Below are 21969 nucleotides of genomic sequence, written 5' to 3' on the forward strand. Positions count from 1 at the left end.
TGTAAGGGAGAACAGGCTCACTAACCTGAATCTGCTTCCTGCTCCTCTATTTCTTTCTTCCCCCTTTTGGGGTGTTTGCATGACAGAAGACTGAAGCCACAGCCTACTAAGTGCTAGACCAGTGCTGTACCACTGAGCTACCATCCACGGCCCTCCACTTTCCTATTCCCTGAGCCTAAGAGGAAACAGGACCGGAGCTAGTGGCCACTAGAAAGGGCATCTTGCAATGGCCTCTTCTCAGGAAGGACTGCTCACAGGTCCGTCCCTCTCCCTTCTGTGTCACAAGGCTGTCCCAGGGCAGCTGCAGTGTGTTGGCTGGGAAGGGTCAGAGCTGGTCATTGTGAGGCCCAGCAAAGTGACCGTTGGGTTGGGAGTTCATGAAGAAAGGCTGGAGAGCGGTTCAGATGGAGAACATTCCAGCCTGCATCCTGACAGCGTACAGGAAGGGATTTGTCTGAGCAGGCTTGGCAGAAAGCAGAGCCTCCCGCTCCCCTGTTGTGTTCCCCTCACTGTGACCATCCACAGTGCCCAGGAAATCCCCTTGTGAGTGGACTTAGAAGCAGAGCAGCAACAGGAGACAGGAAGAGGTTAGCCGTAGAGAGCTCCTGCTCATTTGCAAATAACGTGTGTGTCTTGAAGAAGTGAAGCAAATGAATATAATTAATTTTTAACAATCACTGTGGGATCAAAGAACGTTCTGGAAAAAATTCAGTGTGCAGGCTTCCCAAGACTAAGCAGCACACATCTGTTAACACTTTATAGGAACGAATGTCACTACAAGAGGCCTCAGCACAGGCCTGATCCTTTGTTCTTTTTAACGATGTAAAAATTACATGTTCATAAAATTTATTAGTTTGAGGCAGGAAGGCAGAGGAAAAGAGAGAGAAATTAAGCTTCCAAGGCTGGAGAGAGTGGACTCTGTTCTCTTCTTCCAGAAATTCTCGGAATAAAGACACACAAACGTGAGGATTTGGCCTCCCTAATCTTCAGGGCTGTGGCGCTGTGCCTATCTGGAGCTATGAGAACCAGTAGCATTTTAAGGCAGATGGTAACAGCTTCAAAGGTGTTTCTGGACTCAGATCAAGTCAACGAGGGCTCTGGAGTGGTGGATGTCTGATAAGACAGGCTTGGAGTCTGAGAAAAGCAGGAAGAGTTCTTGTGGTCTCTGTGTGCCATGACCACATCTGGAGGCTGCTAGGTGTGTGCATCTGTGTTTATGTGCACATGCCTGTGTACACATGCATGAGTGTCAGTGTGCATGTCACTATGCGTTGGTGCTGGTGTGTGTTTCTGTGTGTATGGGCACGCTTATGTATGCATGTGTGTGTTGGTGTGCATGTCTGTATGAATTGGCACTGGTGTGTGTTTGTGTGCACATGCATCCGGATGCATGTGTGTTGATGTATGTGTGTCAGTATTAGTGTGTGCATACCTATGTGTGCATATGCTTGGGTGTGTTCATGCACGCATATGAACACATGTATGTATTGGTGTGTTTATGGGTGTGTGTATGCATGCACGTGCCTGTCTGTGTGTGTGTGTATGTCTGTGTATGTTGGTACTGGTTTGTGTGTCTGTATGTGTGCATGTGTATGCACGTGTGTATGTGTGTTGGTGCTGGCAGGAGATAACACCTATTCTTTGGCCAATGCCCTTCCTTAGCTAAGTATAAACAATATTATTTAAAGGATCTGAGCTAATGTTGATGATAAATGAGAAAAGGAGACCATCTCTTTTTGATACACAGATAAGGATCAAATGAAATGACTGAATATTTTGAAGTTTTACCTAAGAATTTTTGGTGTTTTTTCTAGGAGGTGGTGCTCCGGGTCGGGGTAGGGGTAGATTTCTTACACTCTGGGGGTGATATGAATATATGAATTTTCCCTTTGGGCCAATGCTAGCTGGAGAGGCTTCCTGTCAACTAGCTACAATGTGTTTACATCACTCTTATTAGCTAGCTACTTTTCTCGGCTGTGACCAAGTATCTGACACGAAACCACATAGGCCAAGTATCCGCCATGAACCCACATAGGCAAGGAAAGCTGCATTCCAGCTCAGGCACAGTTTGAGGCAGTCCAGTCCATCATGGCCGGGATAGCATGGTGGAGGCCAAAGCACAGGGAGCATGTGGCTGGGACTCATGGAGTCTGTAGGGACACAGAAGCAGAGAGTGGGCAGGAAGTGGGGCTAGGATATACCTTCAGGGCTAACACTGACTCACCTCTTCCAGCAAGGCTCTACCTCCCCCAAAGGGCACCACCAACTGGGGAGCCAGTGTTCAAAAACATGAGCCTGTGGGGGACGTCTCTCATCCAAACCGGTGGCTCATAACAGCCCTGGTACAGTCAGACTCTCTTGGTGTCACTGGCCACTTCCCTCTGTCTGCTCCCCACTTAATGAGCTCAACCTGGGTGACACGCAGCAGGTTTCAGCTAGATCAAGTGACATAGCAAGGAAGCTCTTACTTTTAATTTCACCGCAAATGCCATCTCATTCTCAAGCCTCGGTCAAAATCACTTCCACCAGCTTTCAGCTGACAGAGTGGCCCAGCAGCCACTGGCAGACAGATGGACAGCCCTTTCCATGCCCTTTCCCTGGGGACCTTCCTGCAAGGAACTCTGATGTCCTGCTCCACCCGGCTTCATTTCCCTCTCACTACACTTTTAGTGAAACACGGAATCCGTTTCAAGTTTGGTTTCAGAATCTGGGGAACTGGTTCAGTCAGTCAAGTGCTTGCTGCAGAAGCAAGAGGAGCTGGGTCTGATTCTCTCGCCTACGTGGAAAGTTGGGCATGGCAGTACATGCTTGTAACCTCAGAGCTGGTGACGCTGAGACAGGTGAATCCCGCAGCTCACCGGACAGCCAATGAAGCTGAATGGCAAGCACCAGGGCATTTAAAGGCTCTGTCTCAAAAGCAAGCAAACAGGGGGCTGGAGAGATGGCTCAGAGGTTAAGAGCACTGGCTGCTCTTCCAGAGGTCCTGAGTTCAATTCCCAGCAACCACATGGGAGCTCACAACCATTTGTACTGAGATCTGGCGCCCTCCTCTGGCCTGCGGGCATACATCGAGGCAGAATGTTGTATACATAATAAATAAATAAATAAATCTTAAAAAAAAAAAGCAAGCAAACAAACAGCAACAACACACAGGGCAGATGGCTCCTGAGGAATGAGGTGAAGGTTAGCTTTACTCTGGGTGGCGAGATGACTTGGTGTATAAATGTGCTCAATAAAAGCCTGATGACCGCATCCCTGGCACCTACATGGTGGAAGGAGATAAGTGACTTCCGCAAGTTGCCCTGTGCTCAAACTCATGCCTATGCTTACACACACACACAAACCAAATAAAATATAATAATTTTTTAAAAATTGCCTACAAGATATTAACAGAAAATCACTTGAGAAAAGGGCTTCAATGAGGGGTTCCCTACACTGGTTTGGCCTGTGGACATGTCTATGAGGGGCTGTCCTACTTAAGTTACTTGATGAAAAGACCTAGCCTACTGTGGGAGGCACCGCTACCTAAGCAGGGGATCATGAACTGTCTAAGAGTGGAAAAATCAAGCTGAGCACAAACAAGCAAACAGGTACACACACATTCACCTCTCTCTGCTCTTGACCATGGATGTGATCTGACCAGATGTCTCAAGCTCCTGCCACCGTGACTTCTCTGCAGTGATGGACTGTCGCCTGAAACTGAACTCAAACACTTTTCCTGCAAGATGCCTTTGTCAAGATGTTTTATGGCAGCAACAGAAACGAAACTAAAACAAATGATATCTGAGACTAGCTATGGCTTTATTCATGTGCGTGAGCGTGTTTGCACGTGCGTGTGCGCACACACATACACACACTATCACTCACGGTCGGGCTTGAAGTCATCACAGAAAACCAGGAGAAAGTGCACAGCTGAATGCTCCTGCTGTGCAAACTTTTAAAATGCAGACGGCTCACCGCCTCAGTGGAAGTGTCACTTTCTGAAAATAAAATGCAGCTATTTTCCGCGACAGAGACGATCCTTTCCCACACACCGGAGCTCTCGATGCTTCAGATTGCATCTGAACACACTCACCCGATTCTCTTCTTTCCCAGGACATCATTTAAATAGTGCTTGATTCACATACCCTAGCTTTTGCTTTCTTAAAGATGCACAGAACGTCCCATAAATACATCGATTCTGGCACCCTGTGTTTTTGCCAGACATTCCCCGAAGGTTTATAGATTTCCTTCATTACAAACTAATTGAGATTCCGTAAGTGCCAGAGTCTTGGCAATCCTCTCTGTTGAGAAGGAGGGAAAGTGCTCAGGATGTCAGAGAGGCTAAAGGGAAGAGAGCCTGGAATAGAGCGTGGTCACAGTGACACAGGGACGGACAGGAGAGACCAGAAGCCAGTGTGTGTGGTCACAGTGACACAGGAATGGACAGGAGAGCCCAGAAGCCAGTGTGTGTGGTCACAGTGACACAGGAATGGACAGGAGAGCCCAGAAGCCAGTGTGTGTGGTCACAATGACACAGGGATGGACAGGAGAGCCCAGAAGCCAGTGTGTGTGGTCACAATGACACAGGGACGGACAGGAGAGCCTGGAAGCCAGTGTGTGTGGTCACAGTGACACAGGGACAGACAGGAGAGCCCAGAAGCCAGTGTGTGTGGTCACAATGACACAGGGATGGACAGGAGAGCCCAGAAGCCAGTGTGTGTGGTCACAATGACACAGGGACGGACAGGAGAGCCCAGAAGCCAGTGTGTGTGGTCACAGTGACACAGGGACAGAGAGACAAACTTGTAAGGAATAGTTAAGATGGATTTCCTTTTGGGAACCCTTATTTTTATTCTCCCTGGGTGAGGCATGGCCCCAAGCACCTGTCTAGTATCTAGTAACCCATTTAACAGTCAGGACTCCCAAAAGGAAGTTGGTCTTAACTATTCCTTTTCACACTTGAGGGAGCTGAAGCACAAAAGGGGGTCAGGAGCCTGGGCTAAGGTCGTAGAGAAAGTAGAAGTCAGGGGCAAGGTCAGAGGCTAACTATTTCAGGCTTGCTGCTAAGAGCTGCGTGACAGGAAGGCTTCCCACTGCCGTCACAGGTTCACAGACCTTACGGATGCCCTAGAAGTGGGAGGCCACGAGCTGGAAGGCAGTCCGTCTTGAACTGCATTTGAGACAGCACCTCCGTGTCCTTCCATCCCCAGATGAGATGCACAGTCTCTGTATATGGATAAGGTCACACGGTTGGAGGCACAGAGATACAGCTCTGTGCCTGTGCCACGCTGTGGTAAATGCCACAGGCAGACTGGCTTGACACCTCTTACCATGACTCCAACCTTCCGCCTCTACCACAGACACAAAGTCTCATGGTGGTACCCTTCCACACAGATAGATGAACCAGATTCCAGAGTTCTGGCCAAACGGTTCTGAAGAACCTTCTAGAAAAAGAAGATAAAGCTTGACAGGAGGAGGCTGCATCTTTTGGCCAGAACTTCCACGGGTTCAGCAGCCATGTTGTGTCCAGGAGGAAGGGGAAGCAGCATTGAATGAGTTAACTGGTTTTTTTTTTTTTAAGCAACAGCCCCTGTTCTGATTAGCTTTTACTGCCAACTTGACACAACCTAGAGTCACCTGACAAAAAGAAACCTCAGTTGAAGAATGGTTTGATCAGACTAGCCCGTGTGCCAGTCTGCAGGGCACTGTCTTCATTGCTAATGGATACAGGAGGGTCTGGCCACTGTGGGTGGTGCTATCCCTAGCAGGTGGGCCTGGGCTCTGTAAGAAAGCGAGCTAAGCAGAAGTTAGGAATCAAGCCAGTAAGCAGTGTTCCTTTGTGGTTCCTGCTTCAGTTCTGGCTTAATCCCTGACCTGACTTTCTTCAATGATGAACTGTGACCATAAAAGTAAATGCTTTCCTCCTCCAAGTTGCTTTGGGTAATGGTGTTTATCACAGCGATGGAAAGCAAACTTAGACAGCACCCAAATGCAAGATATACCAGTCCTGTAAATAGGTAGACAGGTGATCCATGGCTATGCCAGCTGTTGCTCATCTGTTTGCATTTCCAAACAGACAAAAAGGGATTAAAACGGGATCTGTTTGCTGGGACGTTGTGAATGCGAAATGAGATCGTGTGTGAGGTGCAAGGTCTGCGTAGTCGCTGTCGAGTAAATAGGGAATCATGGATCACGCGGCCGGAGAAATCCTCTGTGGGTAGCACCCCGCTCCCGTGAGCATGGAGCTCAGGGAGCAGAGCCAGGGCGGGCAGCGCCTACCTCGATCACTGAAGTCATCGACCAACACGATCTCGGCCACCAGTTCTGGGGGTGAGCGGTTGAGCACGCTGTGAACGGTGCGGAGCAGTGAGGACCAGCCCTCGTTGTGAAAGGGGATGATGATGCTGGTGTTGGGGAGTGTCTCCAGGTAGCGCTTGCCATTGCAGCTGGAGGGAGACACAGAAGAGAGGAGACAGGTGTTATCCAGAGTCACCGTTCAGTTTCCACACTGCGGGAAGAACGCAGATGCGGCTAAATGGGAGTCCCATGTCCTTTCCAGACATTAGGGTAGGAGAGAGATGGAATGACCTTAGCTGCTGCAGGACTCTATTGTCCTTGGTCCCATGGTGTCTTAGTTCTACTGCTAGCTGAGTGGGACTTGTGTAAAAGACCCTTGCCTTTGTATGAAGTCAGGCTTACACACACACACACACACACACACACACACACACGAGAGAGAGAGAGACAATGTCATTAATCAATAGACAATTTTACTAAATTTCCAACCTAGAAGCCATCCACTAATTTATTTACTAATTTTCTTGTCTGACTGCCCTGCTTTGAGATTGTAAAGCAATGTTAGGTAGAAGTGGCAAGGGCAGACACCTTGTCATGCTCCTGATCTTCTGGCGGTGGGGGGGGGGGTAGCCTTTCGTCCCTGAGTAGTGTAGTTTTCCACTGGCCACTTAGCAAGAAGTTCCTTATATTCTTAGTCTGTGGAGTCTGTGGAACATCTTAAGTTTGGATCTGTCAAATGCTTCTCCCCCCCCCCCCCCCCGCATTTGCTGGCATTTGTCTTTTGCTGTATTAGTATGGTTTATCTCATTGACTGGTGGTCCTATATTAAACCAACCTTGCATTTCTGGGATAGCCTAGCTGGCCACAGTACATAATTCTTATGTAATATTGAATATTTTGTTTACTGGATATTTTGTTGAGGAGCTTTGCATCTATTCTCATTAGGAATTTTGACCTATAGTTTTCTTATTATGCTTTCGGTTTTCTATATTGCATTTAGTTTGCTAAATGCTAGATTATTGGGGTTAGAGCGATGGTTCAGAAGTTAGAAGCATTTGCTGTTCTTTCAAGAGGATCTGGGTTTAATTCTCAATACCCACATCAGGTCGCTCACAATCCCTTGCAACTCCAGCTCCAGAGGGGTTCCAACACTCTTTTCTGGCCTTTTCAGGTACCAGGCATACATGTGGTGCACATACAAACACATAGGCACTCACATGTATACCCCAAACGAAACAAACCCTACCTAGGTTCCTAACATTAACAAAACTATGTACTTGCTTCTTGCTCTACAATATGTGCTACCGTCAGGAAAAGCAATCCCAGCAATACTGGTAGCAATAGTTTTACATATTTTTCTATAGCATATGTTTCAGTCAAAATTTCTGTTCTGAAGCTGCTTGAGTGATTGCCTCATGCCTCATTCTGCAATCACATGTGTACAGAACATCTGGGTCCACTTACTATATTTATCTACTTATCTTTAGGGCTTGCACTTTAATTTAGATCTAGCTATGTTTAGAATTGAGTGAAGCATACAGCTCCAAGGCCAACTCTAAAAAGGGGTAATTCAAAGATTCCTGCCTCTCATTGGGTCTCCTCATCTAGTTCCCCCTCCTTCCGGGAGGCCATGGGATCTTTTGGCTAATGACCATACTATTTCAACTTTTTTGTATGGACAGCTGCAGGTGTAAATTGCTGGCCTTGAAGTACTTTCCAGGAAACTTGGTAGTGTACACTTCATACCTTCATTTTTTACTGACTGTTCCATTGTGGAAACCTCGCTACATGACACACTTCCTTAGGTTCCCCTTGCTACAGCTTGCCAGACTTTCCACGTATGTGTGTCCGTGTGTGCGTGTGTGTGTGTGTGTGTGTGTGTGTGTGTTGAGACAAGGTTCCTCACTGAACCCGAATCTGTCTGTTTTGGCGAGGAAGGCTGACTGGACAGCTCCTAGGATTCCCTACCCTCCCCAAGCTTCAGCCCCAGCTCCCCTGTGCTGGGGTCACCGGCTGTAGCCACACCCATCTTTTTACAAGGGTGCTGGAGGTTCAAACTCAAGCCCTCACACCTGCACGGCCCGGCACGTGCTCTCATCCACGGAGCCGTCTTCCCAGTCCATTTTAGGTTCTGAAGAAGTGCGTGAGTCCAATTCAGGCGAACAATATCTAAGTCCATTTGCTCAGCTTAAGATTTATTTTACAGAAGTAAGCCAATCTATTTACTTTGTAATAATCTCTGCTTTGCTTCTGGAGAGAAGTGGGATGGGAAGAGGGAAGGAAGCGGGAGCAAAGAAGGCAGCTATTCTGAACGAGTTATCTTAGCCCGGACCAGCGGCCTCATTAGACCTAAGAGCTTGTTAGAAAGCTAACGTTCTGGCCCGGCCCAGACCACCTGCACAAGAGCGATGGTCTCAGGGCCAGAGCCCAGCAGTTCGTTTTTAACAAATCTTCTGTGTGATTCTGATGACACTGGGGTTCAAGGGTCACCGTGGTAAATATCCAAATTCACAACACCCCTGTGGAAAGGTTTCTGGGATCCTGGGAAGAACGGTGGGGATGATGACTGGAGAAGCACTGGGGGGAGGCGTGTGTAAGGAGGTGATACTACCTATGCGTTAGGGGAGGGAGGAGGGGAGAGGAAGAGGTGCAAGAGGGAAAGATGGGGATGAAGGGGGGGAGCCACACCTCCATGATGGGTTGACACCTGTGGGCCGCTTTCCTATCTAAGCGCTGATGTGACCCTGGCAGACTAGATGGGCATGTCTTCCCTGCTTGAAGCAAGGCCTGGGCCCTGAGGAAGGGGAGGCAGCCACTTAGAGTCCCACTGACATGGCAGTCCACGGGTGACATCACTGGCTTGAAGCCCTGAAAGGAAAGGGACACAGTCGTGTCTTGGCACCTGCATGCTGGGGGACAACATGAGGGAGTGGGGCACACTCCAGAAGTGAGGAAGGGCACCTGGGGGGAGAAAGGGTGAGAAAGCATGGCTGGGAATGTGGGCACTACACAAGAGTGTCTCCTTAGATATTACCTCCCTCCCCAAGCCCTCATGATGTGTCCCCAAATGGACCCACCACGTGGCTGGGGGTTTCTCAAGTCCTTACATCCCAGAACAGTCCTGTTTTCCCAGCTTTTGACGTGCTACCACCTCAGGGACCCACCGAAACTGGGACCTGAGGAACAAGTCTGGCCGGCTGTGCTTGTGGGGCTCTTTCTGAGTTTCCTTTCTGGTATGATAACAACATATCTTGACAAAAAGTATTTTAAGAGGAAGGAGGGCTTGCTTATCTCGGTCACGATTCCAGGTCACCGTCCATCATATCAGGGAACCCACTTAAAGAGCTGATCACAAGGCGTACATAGCTCAGAGCAGTGAGAAATGAACGCACTGCATGCCCAGTGCTCGGCTCACACTCTCGGGGCACACACCAATGTTCCGTCTCCTGCCTAAGCAGGTAGCCGCAGCCCTTCTCTCTTCTGTCCAGTGATGAGAGACAGCCTTCTCTTGAATGCACTCAGAGATGAATGTGGTCCTCCCGGCAGTGAAGCTGTGAGGGGAGGGCTGGGAGGCCGAGGCCAGCACTGGCTGTACAGAAACCGAGCATCAAAACCAAACACAAAACCAAAACGAAAGCAGCCAAACCCTCAGCAGCACACAGCCGGCTGGAATCAAGAAGTGCGAAGATGAATGGGACCAGAGGGCCAAAGCTAAGTCCCTTATGGAGCCCTTCCCCATTCACGGCTGCTCTGCTGAGAGCCAGTCACAGGCACCTGCTCAAGACCCAGCCAGAGGAATGAGGTTTATTGCCACTTAGTTGTGGGCCTCAGCCCAATCAGGCGTCTGTAGATTTACATTCCTGCCTTGCTTGCACCAGAGTTCAGACGCAGGCAGTCTCAACCAGGTCTTGGACTGTGCTGGTTTTCTTTTCTTTTCTTTTTTTTTGGAGGTGGGTGGGGGTCCTTACCTGTATGAACCTATGTTCTAGAAACTTCTTTGTTCAGGTCATAAATAATTGTTTCTTTTCTTTTTTGGAGACAGGGTGTTGCTATCCAGCCTAAAGCTGGTTTAAAACTCATGATGATCCTCCTGCCTCTGCTAATGACCATGGGACTGTGTGTCCCTTAAGATGACGTCATGGCCAAGGGTTAAGTGATGGCTGACAGATGCCAGAACGAAATGGACTTTGCCCCAAGACACTTGATGATTCACGAAAGGAGAGAAGACAAACAAGCTGGACAGAGGTACAAGTTCCAGAACGTTCCGCCATGGCGTCTCCAGAAGCAAAGAACTGGAAAGTACCCATATGGCACACCTACGGAGGAGAGGATGGACTATTCCTGAAGATTATCACACAGCTATGGCTGACAAACATGAACATGATAAAATCAAAGAGGCTATTTGCAGAATAAAACAGTCCAGCCACTTGTTGTAGAATCAAATGGAACACGAACCCCACACACGGCTATATATACTACGAGCAAAGATCAAACAGCTTGCACTCCTTGCCTGGGCAGAGCTTGGATCTGAGCGTGTCGGGGGGAGGGGGGGTTGGGATGGAGGGCCGCCAGCCCCACCTCCACTCCATGCCTAATGTGGAGAGGAGGACTTGCCACAAGGAGGGCACCCTGTTCTGTCCCTAAACTAAGCTGCTTAGCTCGTCACCGCGCTTCCCCAGGCCTTCTTGAGGGAGGGAGAGAGGTGGGGCACGACTTTCATCTTATCGCCCTGATAAACACCATGACCAAAAGCAACTGAGGGGAAGAAGAAGAAAGGGCTTTATTTCAGTTTACACTTCCAGGTCACTGCCCATCACTGAGTGCAGTCTGGGCAGGAATTGGCACACGAATCTTGGAGGAACGCTGCTCGCTGGCTTGTTCCCGGGCTCATGCTGAACTAGCTTTCTGAAATAGCCTAGAACCACCTGCCTGACGAACGGTGCCGCCCAGAGTGGGCTGGAACCAACTGCATCGATTCACCTTCAAGACACGCCCGCAAGCCAACCTGATTGAAGACAGTTGTTTAATTGAGAAACCCTTTTTGGGTGACTGTAGGCTGCATCAGGTTGACAGGGAACGCTGACTAAGACAGGTGAGTCTTCATCTTTCCTTCACTCTTTTCTTTTTCTTTACATTCTTTCAGTATCAAAAGCACACAAGAAATGGGGGCCTTTTTAAAAATTAAAGATGAACATATCAACTATTTCTAGAAAATTCAAAAAATGCCTCTGTAAGAACAACAGAACAACAATGAGAAAATCCAAACTCACAGAAACATCATCCCTCGGCGGGTGTGGCTGTGGTGGTTCTTAGGCAGCTGTGTTGTGGGTGATACACGCGTGTTTGAGTTTTAGCTGACAGGCTTTGCTTGCAAGCTATCAATCTCTACAATTTTTCAACCCACAGGCTGAGCCCGCTGAAATCTGGTTTTAAACAAACCAGAGGAAATAAAAAGTCACCCGGAGAAATTGTACTGGCTGCCACTTTGCTTCAAGGCTTGCGGGCTTTTAAATCTTGATATTGGGGTCCAATGGATCAATAGCGGCTATCTTAAAAAACAAAACAAAACAAAACAAACAAAACCCTCCATGGTTCAGAAGAAAGTTGTTGAATTTCAGAAGAGAGTTGATATGAGTCTCCTGAGAAAGTAGAGACGCTGCAGAAGAACCTGTACTTTCTTTCCCAGTGCACAGACCTCCCAGCCCATTGCTGCCCCAGTAATCACCTCGCACGTCAGGATGCCCACAGCCCGCCTGCAGCCAGAATTCCACATCCTGCACGCTTCTGGGGCACTCCATTTGAAAGGTGCCCGCCAGGCTCACTTTACTACAGGATGGAAAGGATGGAGTCTGCTAATCAGTACTGTGGCTTCTAAGCCTGTCACTAGTCTGTGGAAGATCTAAGCAACTTCTCTGGATGGCACCAGGGATGGCGGGTGTGGACTCTATGAGAAATGGCAGAGGTGGGGGAAGTTGAGGCAGGAACTCCAAACAGCTGACTGCATCACATCTGTAGTCAAGAGCAGAAAGAACCAACGTTCGTGCTGCCTGCTTGCTCTCTGTTAAATGGTAACAGACCACTCTTTGACCATTCAGAACCCCAAACCAGGGGATGGCACCTCCCACAATAGGCAGGTCTTTCTGCCTCAATTATTTAATAATCAATACCTCTCTGCACCCCCACCCCCCTAAAGCTATGTTCACAGGCTGACTTGATCTAGACAATTCCTCAATTGAGGCTGTTTCTCAGAATTCTAGGCTGTGGACAGTTAAAACTAACCAACAAACAATCCATGTAACCTGACACCAGCTAGTCTTGGGTCAGTTTAGACTTATAATCTTGCTGGATCTCTGTCTTTTGCTCTTCATAGAAGGTTACCTAAACCACAATCTGAACACGGCAATTCAAAAACCCCATTTCCCCTTTTCACAAAGCCACCACGCACTCACCTACCTTGTACATATCACTCATCTACATATTTAACAGTGCCTTGCTCGGACGCCTCCCTGCAATCCTGCTCTTCCCGAACTCATCCCCTTTTTGGCGACTCTGAGGCACGAGCCTTGACACTATGCTTGACTCTGTTCTTTCGCTCGCTTCCATGCAGCTCCTAAGTAGACCCTGCTGTCTCCATCTTCACGGTATCCTGAGAACCAGCTCTGGCTCCTCTGCTGCTCCCAGCTAACACAAGTCACTCTCATTTCCCGTCAGACTCCTAGCTTGGTTCCCTGCTCCCATCTGCGGCTGCCGACAATTACTCATTCTTCATGAGATGCATGTGTGTGTGCATTTGTGTGCACGGATGTGAGCATCTGCCTGCCACACTGCACAGGAGGAGGACAGGGAACAACTCTGGGCGTCCGCCCTTGCCTTCCACCTTATTTGAGATAGGGTCTCATGGCTGCTGTCCATGCCAAGCTAACGGGCACACAGCTTCCAGGGACTCTCTTGAGCTCATCTCTCTGTCTCCGTCTTGCCGTGTGAACACTGAGATTACAGACACATTTTATCACGTCTTGTCTTAGCTCTCGGGATCCGAACTCAAGTCCTCATGCTTTCTGTGGCAAGTGCTCTACCCACTGAGCCATCTTCCCAGTCTCCTCAATGGGTTTCTTGAATGTAGCTTTACAGTTACCACGCAATTTGGAGAGGGCCAAGTCATTGCTTCCTTTCTCTTTGCCACAGGTCCCAACTATATGCATAATAGACGGCTCACAATTATCCCAGACTTCATAGCCATTTTATTTTTCAAAACTTTATGTGTTATTTTGGGCTGTGCGCTTTGCTGTGTCTTCAAGTTCGCTAATACCCACCCCCACCCCCCCACGCGCACAATAGCTAATCCATCATTAACCTATGCATCTTTCCTTGCAGCCACAAGTGGTTTTATTTCTGGAGTTTGGGAGCTGGAGGGATGGTTCAGTGGTTAAGAGCACTTGCTGCTCTTCCAGAGGACTCAGCTTCGGTTCCCAAAACCCATTTGGCAGCTCACAACCATCTGTAACTACGGTTCCAGGGGATTTGATGTTCTCTTCTGTATTCTGCGGGTACCAGCCATGTACACACCAGATGTATACACATATGTACAAAAAAAAACCCAAAACAAACAAACAAACAAAACCCTCCTCATATAATAAAAAAAATCTGTATTTCTAGAGTTTGAGTCGTTCCATATCTCCTCTGTCTCTACTCCGCTTTATAAACAGAACACAGCTGTGGTGTCCTGCTATTGCCACATCTTCATCAGAGGCAGGTAGTTCTGACTGACGACTGTCCTCCTCGTCACAGGCCACCCTCCCTGCCACTTTGCACTCCTACTACATTCTGACTGGCTGTCCGTGTTCACAGTCGAGTGTCCATCTGTACGTCTGCACCCTTGAGCTTTGCATTACATTAAGTTACCCGAAAACACTTTTATCTTTCCAGTTTGTAATTTATGGTCATTTTCAAGACTGGTCCAGAGGGCTAACGAGTTCCCACTAAGGTAAAGAAGCGCTGCCAGACACTACACCCACCTCCCCGTCAAGTGTGAATTATGAGTTTTCCTGGTCTGAGCTGTGGGAAGAGGCAGCTATCGGTCATCAGTGGGGTTTCTCTAGTTCTCCAGAGTGATTCTTTCCCCTCTATGACATATTCTGGGCGAGAACCCACTGGCAGACCCTGCAGACTGCCTAACCCTCTCTGTGCTCTAGGGATCCACTAGTCTCTGCCCAAGCCCCACCCCCCACTAGCAGGAGAGGCACACATGTGCCTCCATACCCGACTTTTATGTGGGTGTTGGGGACTTGAACTCAGGTCTTCACGCTTGTGTGCTGCAAGCCCTTTATCAACTGAGCCATCTCCCCAGACCATTTCATTGTATTAGCGTGTGTACTACGTCTGCCGGAGGCAACAAGCTCAACCTTCCTTCTCCTTCGGACTCTGTAACCTGCTGGAGTTGTAAAGAGACTCCAGAGACTCTGGCCTATTACAATAATCCATAAGTTCTTTTGAGGAAATGCAGCACGTATCATAAATCTTATCGTGTTGACACAAAAGGAAAAAGCCAAAAGGGGTGTGGGGTGGGAAGGTGGTAGACGATGATTCCATTCACGTCCACTCACTTCTTCCTGACGTTCCATGTTCACCATGAAGCCAGCAGGTCGTGGCTGCAGGCTGCTGTCATCCCCAGCGTGGTTAGCTTTGTACTGTGAAACTGAAAACGCAACTGATGCATCCCAGAGGAGCCTACAGACCCGACACTTCTGCAGCCAAGGCTCCCTTGTGTCACCCGGCCCCGTGGGTCCTGAAGAGCCTCTGTGTTCGGTTGCCAAGCAGCTGGGCTGGGTTCCCCAAGGAGCAGGGAAAGCGGGCCAGCCCACCAGCCAGCCTGTGCTTACACTCACTGGGCAGGGGGTGTAGAGGGCAGGCCAGCTGGTCACCTCCCAAATGTCAACGTCAACGCAGTCAGTTGGGACCAAACTGCCTAGCCCCTGCTCTCCGGGGGTGGGTGTCTCCAAAGCAGCTTCTGGCATGAGCAAAGGTGCCCTGAGACAAACAAACAGCCCCTTGCATCCCGCTCTTGCTGTGCTGCTGCCGAAACTTCATCTGAAGGGATAAAAGGCAAAGAGGAATCCCGGCTCCTGCCTGAGAAGTTGTTTAAGAAAGCGAAGGCACTAGGCTGCTCAAGCGCTCTAATTTACTCAGGTGCTCCCACTGTCAAACCGCGGGAGAGCCTCCTCCCTGGGGACAGAGGAGGGCTTCAAGGTATCTGCTGACTCTGCCGGAAACTCAGCTTCCACACTTAGGAACGCTGTGAAAAGCAGGTGTCGGAAGTACTCAACATTAGCAACCAGGAGGCTGGTGGGGCAGACAGGCTGCTAACTGAGGTGACAGAGGCCTCCTGAGCAAGGACTCCCTCCCAAACTGTGAGCACACTTCAGGGCAACGTTTCTAACGTGGAAGAAAAAAAAATTATATGCACAAAATAAGAACGAAAACCTGCAGAGATGGTTCAGCAGGTAAAGGTGACTGTTGCCAAGCCTGAGTTCAGTCCCAGGAACCCACACGTTGGAAGGGGAAAACTGACTCCTATAAGCTGTCCTCTGACCGCCACAGGCATGTTGTGGCATATGTACCTTCACATACACACACATAAAATTAAAAAAAAAAAAAAGGAAAGGAAAGGAAAAGAAGCCAATCAGGCACACACTATTTCCAACTTTGGACTGTTCAGTTGAGGACTTCCTTATTCAATAATCATATAAAAACGTCCCCCATGTAATCTAGTCTCCTCACCGTCGGTGCAGAATTTGAGGTAAATGAGCTGGGCCTGATGCAAAGGCCTGTCATCCCAGCTATTCGGGAGGCTGAGGCAGGAGGACGGATAGTTGAACGCCCACACCAGGAGAACAGTGAGAGATGAGCCATTGTGTTGCCTCCTAGGAGTTCGTGATGGTGCAAGGTTGGGGCACGTGGTATAAGTTTTCTACAGTCATGACAATTAGTGCTCCAGATGTCGGGCACAGGGTTTGGACTGGTAACTCTGTGTCAGCTCACCAGTTTGAACCCAGCAACACCACAGTGTGGCTCAGAAAATGCTCTTATATGTTAATAGAAGATTCTAGGGCATTACTGAACACCATGAAACCGACAGTAAATCCCACAGGCAAGCACTCCAGGTCCCCCTTCTGTCCCCTCTGGGTAAGAGACCTTGGTGCAAAGGGCCTAGTCCTGGGGGACAGTCTGTCTTCTAAGCGAGGCTTCCTAGCTGTGTGATTTCCTGTTGTACCCTGCGGCTGCATCCGAGTCACCTACAGGGCTTCTGGGGGCACTGACAGTTGTAGGCCTCCAGTGCTTTGATAGAGTTAATCTGAGTGGATGACTGGGCTGGAGAGATTGCTCAGGGGGCACAGTGTTTGCTGAGCAAGCCTGGGGACCTGGGTGTGAAGGGCTAGAGCCCACATAAAGCCAGACATAGTAGTGAACCATCTGTAATCCCCACACTCTGACAGTGAGGTGGGAGGGGGAGAGGAGGATTCCCTAGGAGCTGGCAGCAGCTAGCCTGCTGTACACACAGGGAACAACAAACAGGCCCTGCTGCAAACAGCAGAAGATAAGGACCTGCACCAGAGTCTGTCCCCTGACCTCCACATGCTTGTTGGGGCACATGTGTCCTCCCTTTCTCCTTCCCTCCCCTTCTCTCCCTCTCTTACACACACACACACACATACACACACACACACTCACACACACACCCTCGCATGCATGCATGCACGCACGCACGCATAACAAATTTCTAGGCAAACTGATGCCGCCGTTCGAGAGACTGATAATTGCTGGCTTCTACCCCTGGAGAGAGGGAACAGACTGACAGACAATGCCATCCCTGGCCACGTCAGCTTCAAGCTGCAGAAGGATAATCGGAGCCTCTGCAGAAGGAGGCCAGCAACACTTCTCGTAACTAAGTTCACAACCCAGGGCAATGGGCAAAATCCGTAGGCAGCAGGAGATGAGAGGTGGGACACTCACTTTGGGTGCCGGATATCGGGGAGAGAGCGATTCAGGGAGATTTTATCACTGACGTAGATGTTAAATCCATTTTCTCGGTATGCCTGGTCCACTCTCTCGGCATCGGTCATGGGGTAAGGCCGCCCCTGTTCTCCATTTCCTAGAGGCAGAGAGCAAATTCAGTGTTGCTGGTTTATCTGACATCTACAGGGGTTCAGACTGGGGAGAGGACTGGACGGCCGATAAAGCCTTATGCCTGAGGCTGGAGAGACGGCTCAGTGGTTAAGAGCACCGGCTGCTCTTGCAGAGGACTCCGATTTGAGTCACAGCACTCACGCGGTGGCTCACAGCCACCTGTAACTCCAGTTCCAGGGATCAGATGTCCTCTTATGGCCTCCCTGGGCACTGCACACATGTGGTACACAGACTTACTTGCCGGAAAAACACTCAAATACACATAAAATAAAATAAAGACATTGACATTTTTTTTAAAAAAAAATCTTATACCTGGTCATGGGGCATAAGTGACTTCTGCTTTACTGTGACCAAGGACCCGAGAAAAGCAACTTAACCAAGGAAGGATTTTTTCCCAGAGGGGTCACATGGCTTTGAGCTTTTGGACCTGGTGTGAAGCAGAACGCAGTGGCAGCAGGAGTGCATGGGAGAGGTTCAGGGATGCAGGAAGCAGAGAGAGGGAGAGTACAGGAAGAGACCAGGGTGAGACTCAGCCAGGAGGACACTCTCTCGATGTTCTACTTCCTTCACAGAGACCCCGCCTCCTACTTCTGTCTCCTTCCAAACTGTCCCCACATCAGCTTCATCAGAGGATTCAACCATTCATCACTGGGTCCCAAACCCTTCTGGGGCTGTTCTGGAAGTCAAGAGCAGCCACACCTTCTGGGAGTCCCTCTCTTTTCCCAGGGTTTCTTTGGAAAGTGGGCTCACTGCTCTCATGAGGAGCCAAATCCTCTCCCTCCCTCTGCCACCTGGATGCCAGAGACAAGCTGGGATCTGTGGGCTACCATGAGATCATATATTAACTAAGCCTGCTCCCAGACTATGCAAGGAAACTTTTAAGGATAGATGCCATGCTTCGTGAGATTGAAGGTTCTCTCTTTGGAACCCCACCGGACTATCTTTGACAGTAGTATATCTCTTCCCTTGAAGAACAGTTTATCTTGGTGCGTTTCCCCCTAAACCCATGCTCTCACGTCTTCCTCCCTATGACCAATAGCCACCAGGTCAGAGCCCCGAAGATCTGTTTGTCTCTGGAGAGGCCCCTACAGACAGACGGAGGGTGAGTTCTACGAATCTTCCAAGCATTTCTCAAGGAAAAAAAAATAGACAACCAAGATCTAAAAGAAAAAGTTTTCTTCTTCTTCTTCTTCTTTTTTTTTTAATTATGTGGGGCTGGAGAGATGGATCAGCAGTTAAGAGCACAGAGGACCTGGGTTCAGGGGCAGCACACATAGAGTGCTTTTCAGACATCCACAACCCCACTTCTAGGGGATCTGATGCCCTCTTCTGAACCCCTTGGGCACCAGGCACACATGGAGTATACATATACATACACAGGCAAAACACTCATACATATAAAACGTAATAAATAAATCTAAAAAGAAATCTTACTCTGTGTGTGTGTGTGTGTGTGTGTGTGTGTGTGTGTGCAGGTGCCTGTGGAGGCCAGAAGAGGGCATCAGATCCCCTGGAACTGGAGTTACTGGCAGTTGTAAGCTACCAGACATGGGAACCAAACTTGTACCTCGGGAAGAGCAGCAAATGCTCTTAACTATAGATCCACCTCCCCGGCTCTTAACAATCAAGATTAATGTCACCTAAGCATCCCCCCAAATTGTGCAGAGGGAAGTGAGAAGAAGGGGAGGGGTACCAGCATTCACGCAGCCAGGGCCCCGTTCTGTATGCCATCCATCTTTTTTCTAGTGTCCCTACAACAGCCCTGCACAGTGGACTGGAGAATTCTCATTCTGCAGGTATACTGAAACTCATACAAGGTTACAGAACTGGGTGTGAGGGCCAAAGACCAAGCTCCTGTACTCCCTGCCCACTGAGTTCCCCCTGACAAGAGGCAGGTCCACCTTCCCTTCTCTGAGCTGATAAACCTGGCTCCATCAGCTACAATCGTCTCTTCTGATACTAGCAGCGTGTCTGGGGAGTCAAATTAGAAGCCACACAAGTCAACCTTTTATGTAAAGCACCAGATAAACTTGAGGAAATCTGATTCCTATCTAAGCGAGGCAAATGTTCTGTGCAAATCAAAATTGCCATAAACAAGGGCTAGGATGCAGCTTAGTGGCTGAGTGCTTGCCTAGCGCCTACAAGCTGCTGGGTTGGGGTTGGGTCCTTAGTACAGCTGCAAATAAATAATAAACAAATTATTTTTAAGATGCCACAATGATAAAACATGCCTTGATTTCTATTTAAAGTTGGGAGGTAAATTAAGAGCCGCCTTATCTACTAAGCCAGGTCTACTTGGAAAATTCTATTGCAGTCAGATTCAGGGGACAAACGGGTGGCAATCTAGGTGCAGTATGCCTGAGCAGGGCCTCTGGTGCTCCGAGAGCGTGCTCTCTGGGGTTCTCGTGGCCTCTGGTGACCAAGAACTGACACAAGCAGCTCACGGGTCTCCGCTGCCGAGTAGCCAAGCTTCAGTCCCAGCAGTCGCCGCTGGAGGCCAATGGCTCTCTGGGTACTGAGGACACTGATACTGTGGAGACGCAGCAGGCAGAAAGAGGCCTGAGCTCACACTTGGCGCGAGGCATCAGGAGACCCACACGGGGGTGACGGGGTGTTAACGATCAGACCCAAAGGCTCAGCAGAGGAGAGGGAGCAAGGGCCAGCCAGCGGGACCCCAGAACAGCATCCTGACAAGGCTGCAGCTTGTACCTTTTCATCAGACATGGTCCACTGTGACGGCTGAAGAGGACATTCAGTCCTCAGTCTCATCCATCGCAATTATAAATTAATTTTTAAAAATATTTACTCTTTACTACTTACATATAATTTTATTTCAACAAATGAAAAAGTAAACAATCATTTATTTATTTTTTCTTAATTTCCTTGCTGTTCTTTCTTCCCTTGCTAGCCAGCCCAATATTCTAATGATTCAGGCACCATTGTCTGGCCAGCTGGCTCTTTGCAGATGTTTCCTTTCTTAATTTAAGCAACATCCATCCCCGTTCATATAACATTCCTGGCACACGGAGTAGCGTGCTGGGCAGCAGGACTGGGGATGCCCCAGGCATCAGCTTAGTTCTTACGCCTGTTCTCTTCCGAGCTTTGTAGTGAGTTGGTTTGGTCATACATAATTTAGAAGGGACACCTTTAACCCAGATCACCACACGAGTTCAATCCCTTGCGCTGCTGTATCAACTTTCCACTCAAGCAGAGCGACCTCATAGCCTAGTTCCGCACCCTCAGAAAAGCCTTCTGAGGTTGCCCAGGCAAACGGCATGTGGGCACCCACAGATGGGGAGGCCAGTTTCATTGGTGGCCCCTTATGCTGGCAGCTGGCATTGGAGCTGCTCTCCTGACCTCTGCCTGGACTCCACTGAGGAGAAGAGTCTCCCTACAGTCTCTGTACCTCCTCATGCTGGCCCTTCGCTTATCTTCCAGCCTCACAAGGAAGGTGGCGAAGCCCCATTAGCCAAAGGAAACTGGAGCTGAAGTCCATGCAGACAGTTCAGAAGCTGGTGAGGTACTGGCTCTGCCTTCCAGACCTGGGTTCAAGGCCCAGGTTGACCTTATTCTCCCCGTGTGATGGCTGGCAGATGACATCATATCTCTGAGGTACCGGTCTCCTCTTCTTCAGTGGGGCCATAAAGGCCGATCAGGTTGCTGAGAGTGGAACTTGCTCTGTGTTCAACCTGTGCCAACTCGAATCACTGCCGCTTACTTCAGTATGGGACCTGCTAGAGACATAGTCACTTGCTAACTGGAAGGTGGCAGGGCAAACCTGAAGACAGTGGGTCTGGTGCTGATGGGAGAGGTCAGAAGAGGTGAAAGGTGGGTACAGGAATTAGGATGGACGGTGGCAGGCGGGAAGTGCACAAGAGGTCCAGATGGTCCTAACACACACCCAACACGCGCGCGCGCACACACCCGTGGCTGCGCAGTTACGCGGTGCCCACACTCAGCCCTCCATACCTACACGCTGTGCGTCCCTCCTGATGGTCTCCTTGTCATGCCAGTCCTTCAGCTTTTGTTCATCTCCCAAGAAAAACGTCTTTTTGGGTCGACCGTGTAAGTCCTTTGAAAAAGAAAAAGAAGAAACCATGAAAGGGAAGAAAGGGGGAATATTGGCAGTGGCAAAGGTCCAGGGCCTAAGGGAGCACTACCACTTGTCCAGCCCTCACAGCATCTTTCTGAGTGCCTGCCATATGCTGGATACATGGGCAGAAGCCGGGGGAGGAGGGCACAGAAGCTGGGCAGAAGCCAGGGGGGCACAGAAGCTCAGCGCCACCCCCCTGGAAACGCGCCACCCAGGAAAGGAAGGAAACTTGGAAAGAAACATCCATGGGAGAAAGTGCCAAGGGTGTTGCTGCCCAGCAAAAAGGATACGTGAGGCAGACATGGCCGTCAGGAGCAAGCTGCTTTGTACGCTGAAGAAAGAAAATGAGGCCGGGTGCCACCGGTGGTACACTTCCATAATCCTAGCACCTGGGAGGTAGAGGCAGGAAAACC

The 21969-nt window shown here is 49.3% G+C and overlaps 1 protein-coding gene across 2 annotated transcripts in view; it reads right to left on the minus strand.

The window, feature by feature from the left end:
* Galnt10 (polypeptide N-acetylgalactosaminyltransferase 10) overlaps positions 1–21969 on the minus strand; it is a 134572-nt gene that overhangs the window by 46903 nt on the left and 65700 nt on the right. The window contains exons 2-4 of one of the 2 annotated variants that reach the window (XM_041664711.1): positions 21433–21535; positions 17290–17428; positions 6262–6428 (exon numbers count right to left, since the gene is read on the minus strand). In XM_041664711.1, coding sequence (XP_041520645.1) covers positions 6262–6428; positions 17290–17428; positions 21433–21535 — 409 coding nt within the window. The remainder of the gene's footprint in view (positions 1–6261; positions 6429–17289; positions 17429–21432; positions 21536–21969) is intronic. The other variant, XM_041664712.1, reaches the window with a different exon arrangement.

The sequence above is a fragment of the Microtus oregoni genome, unplaced genomic scaffold (assembly GCF_018167655.1).
Source record: "Microtus oregoni isolate MIOR12 unplaced genomic scaffold, Mior012 000015F_ref0000493, whole genome shotgun sequence".
NCBI classification, from domain to species: Eukaryota; Metazoa; Chordata; class Mammalia; order Rodentia; family Cricetidae; genus Microtus; species Microtus oregoni.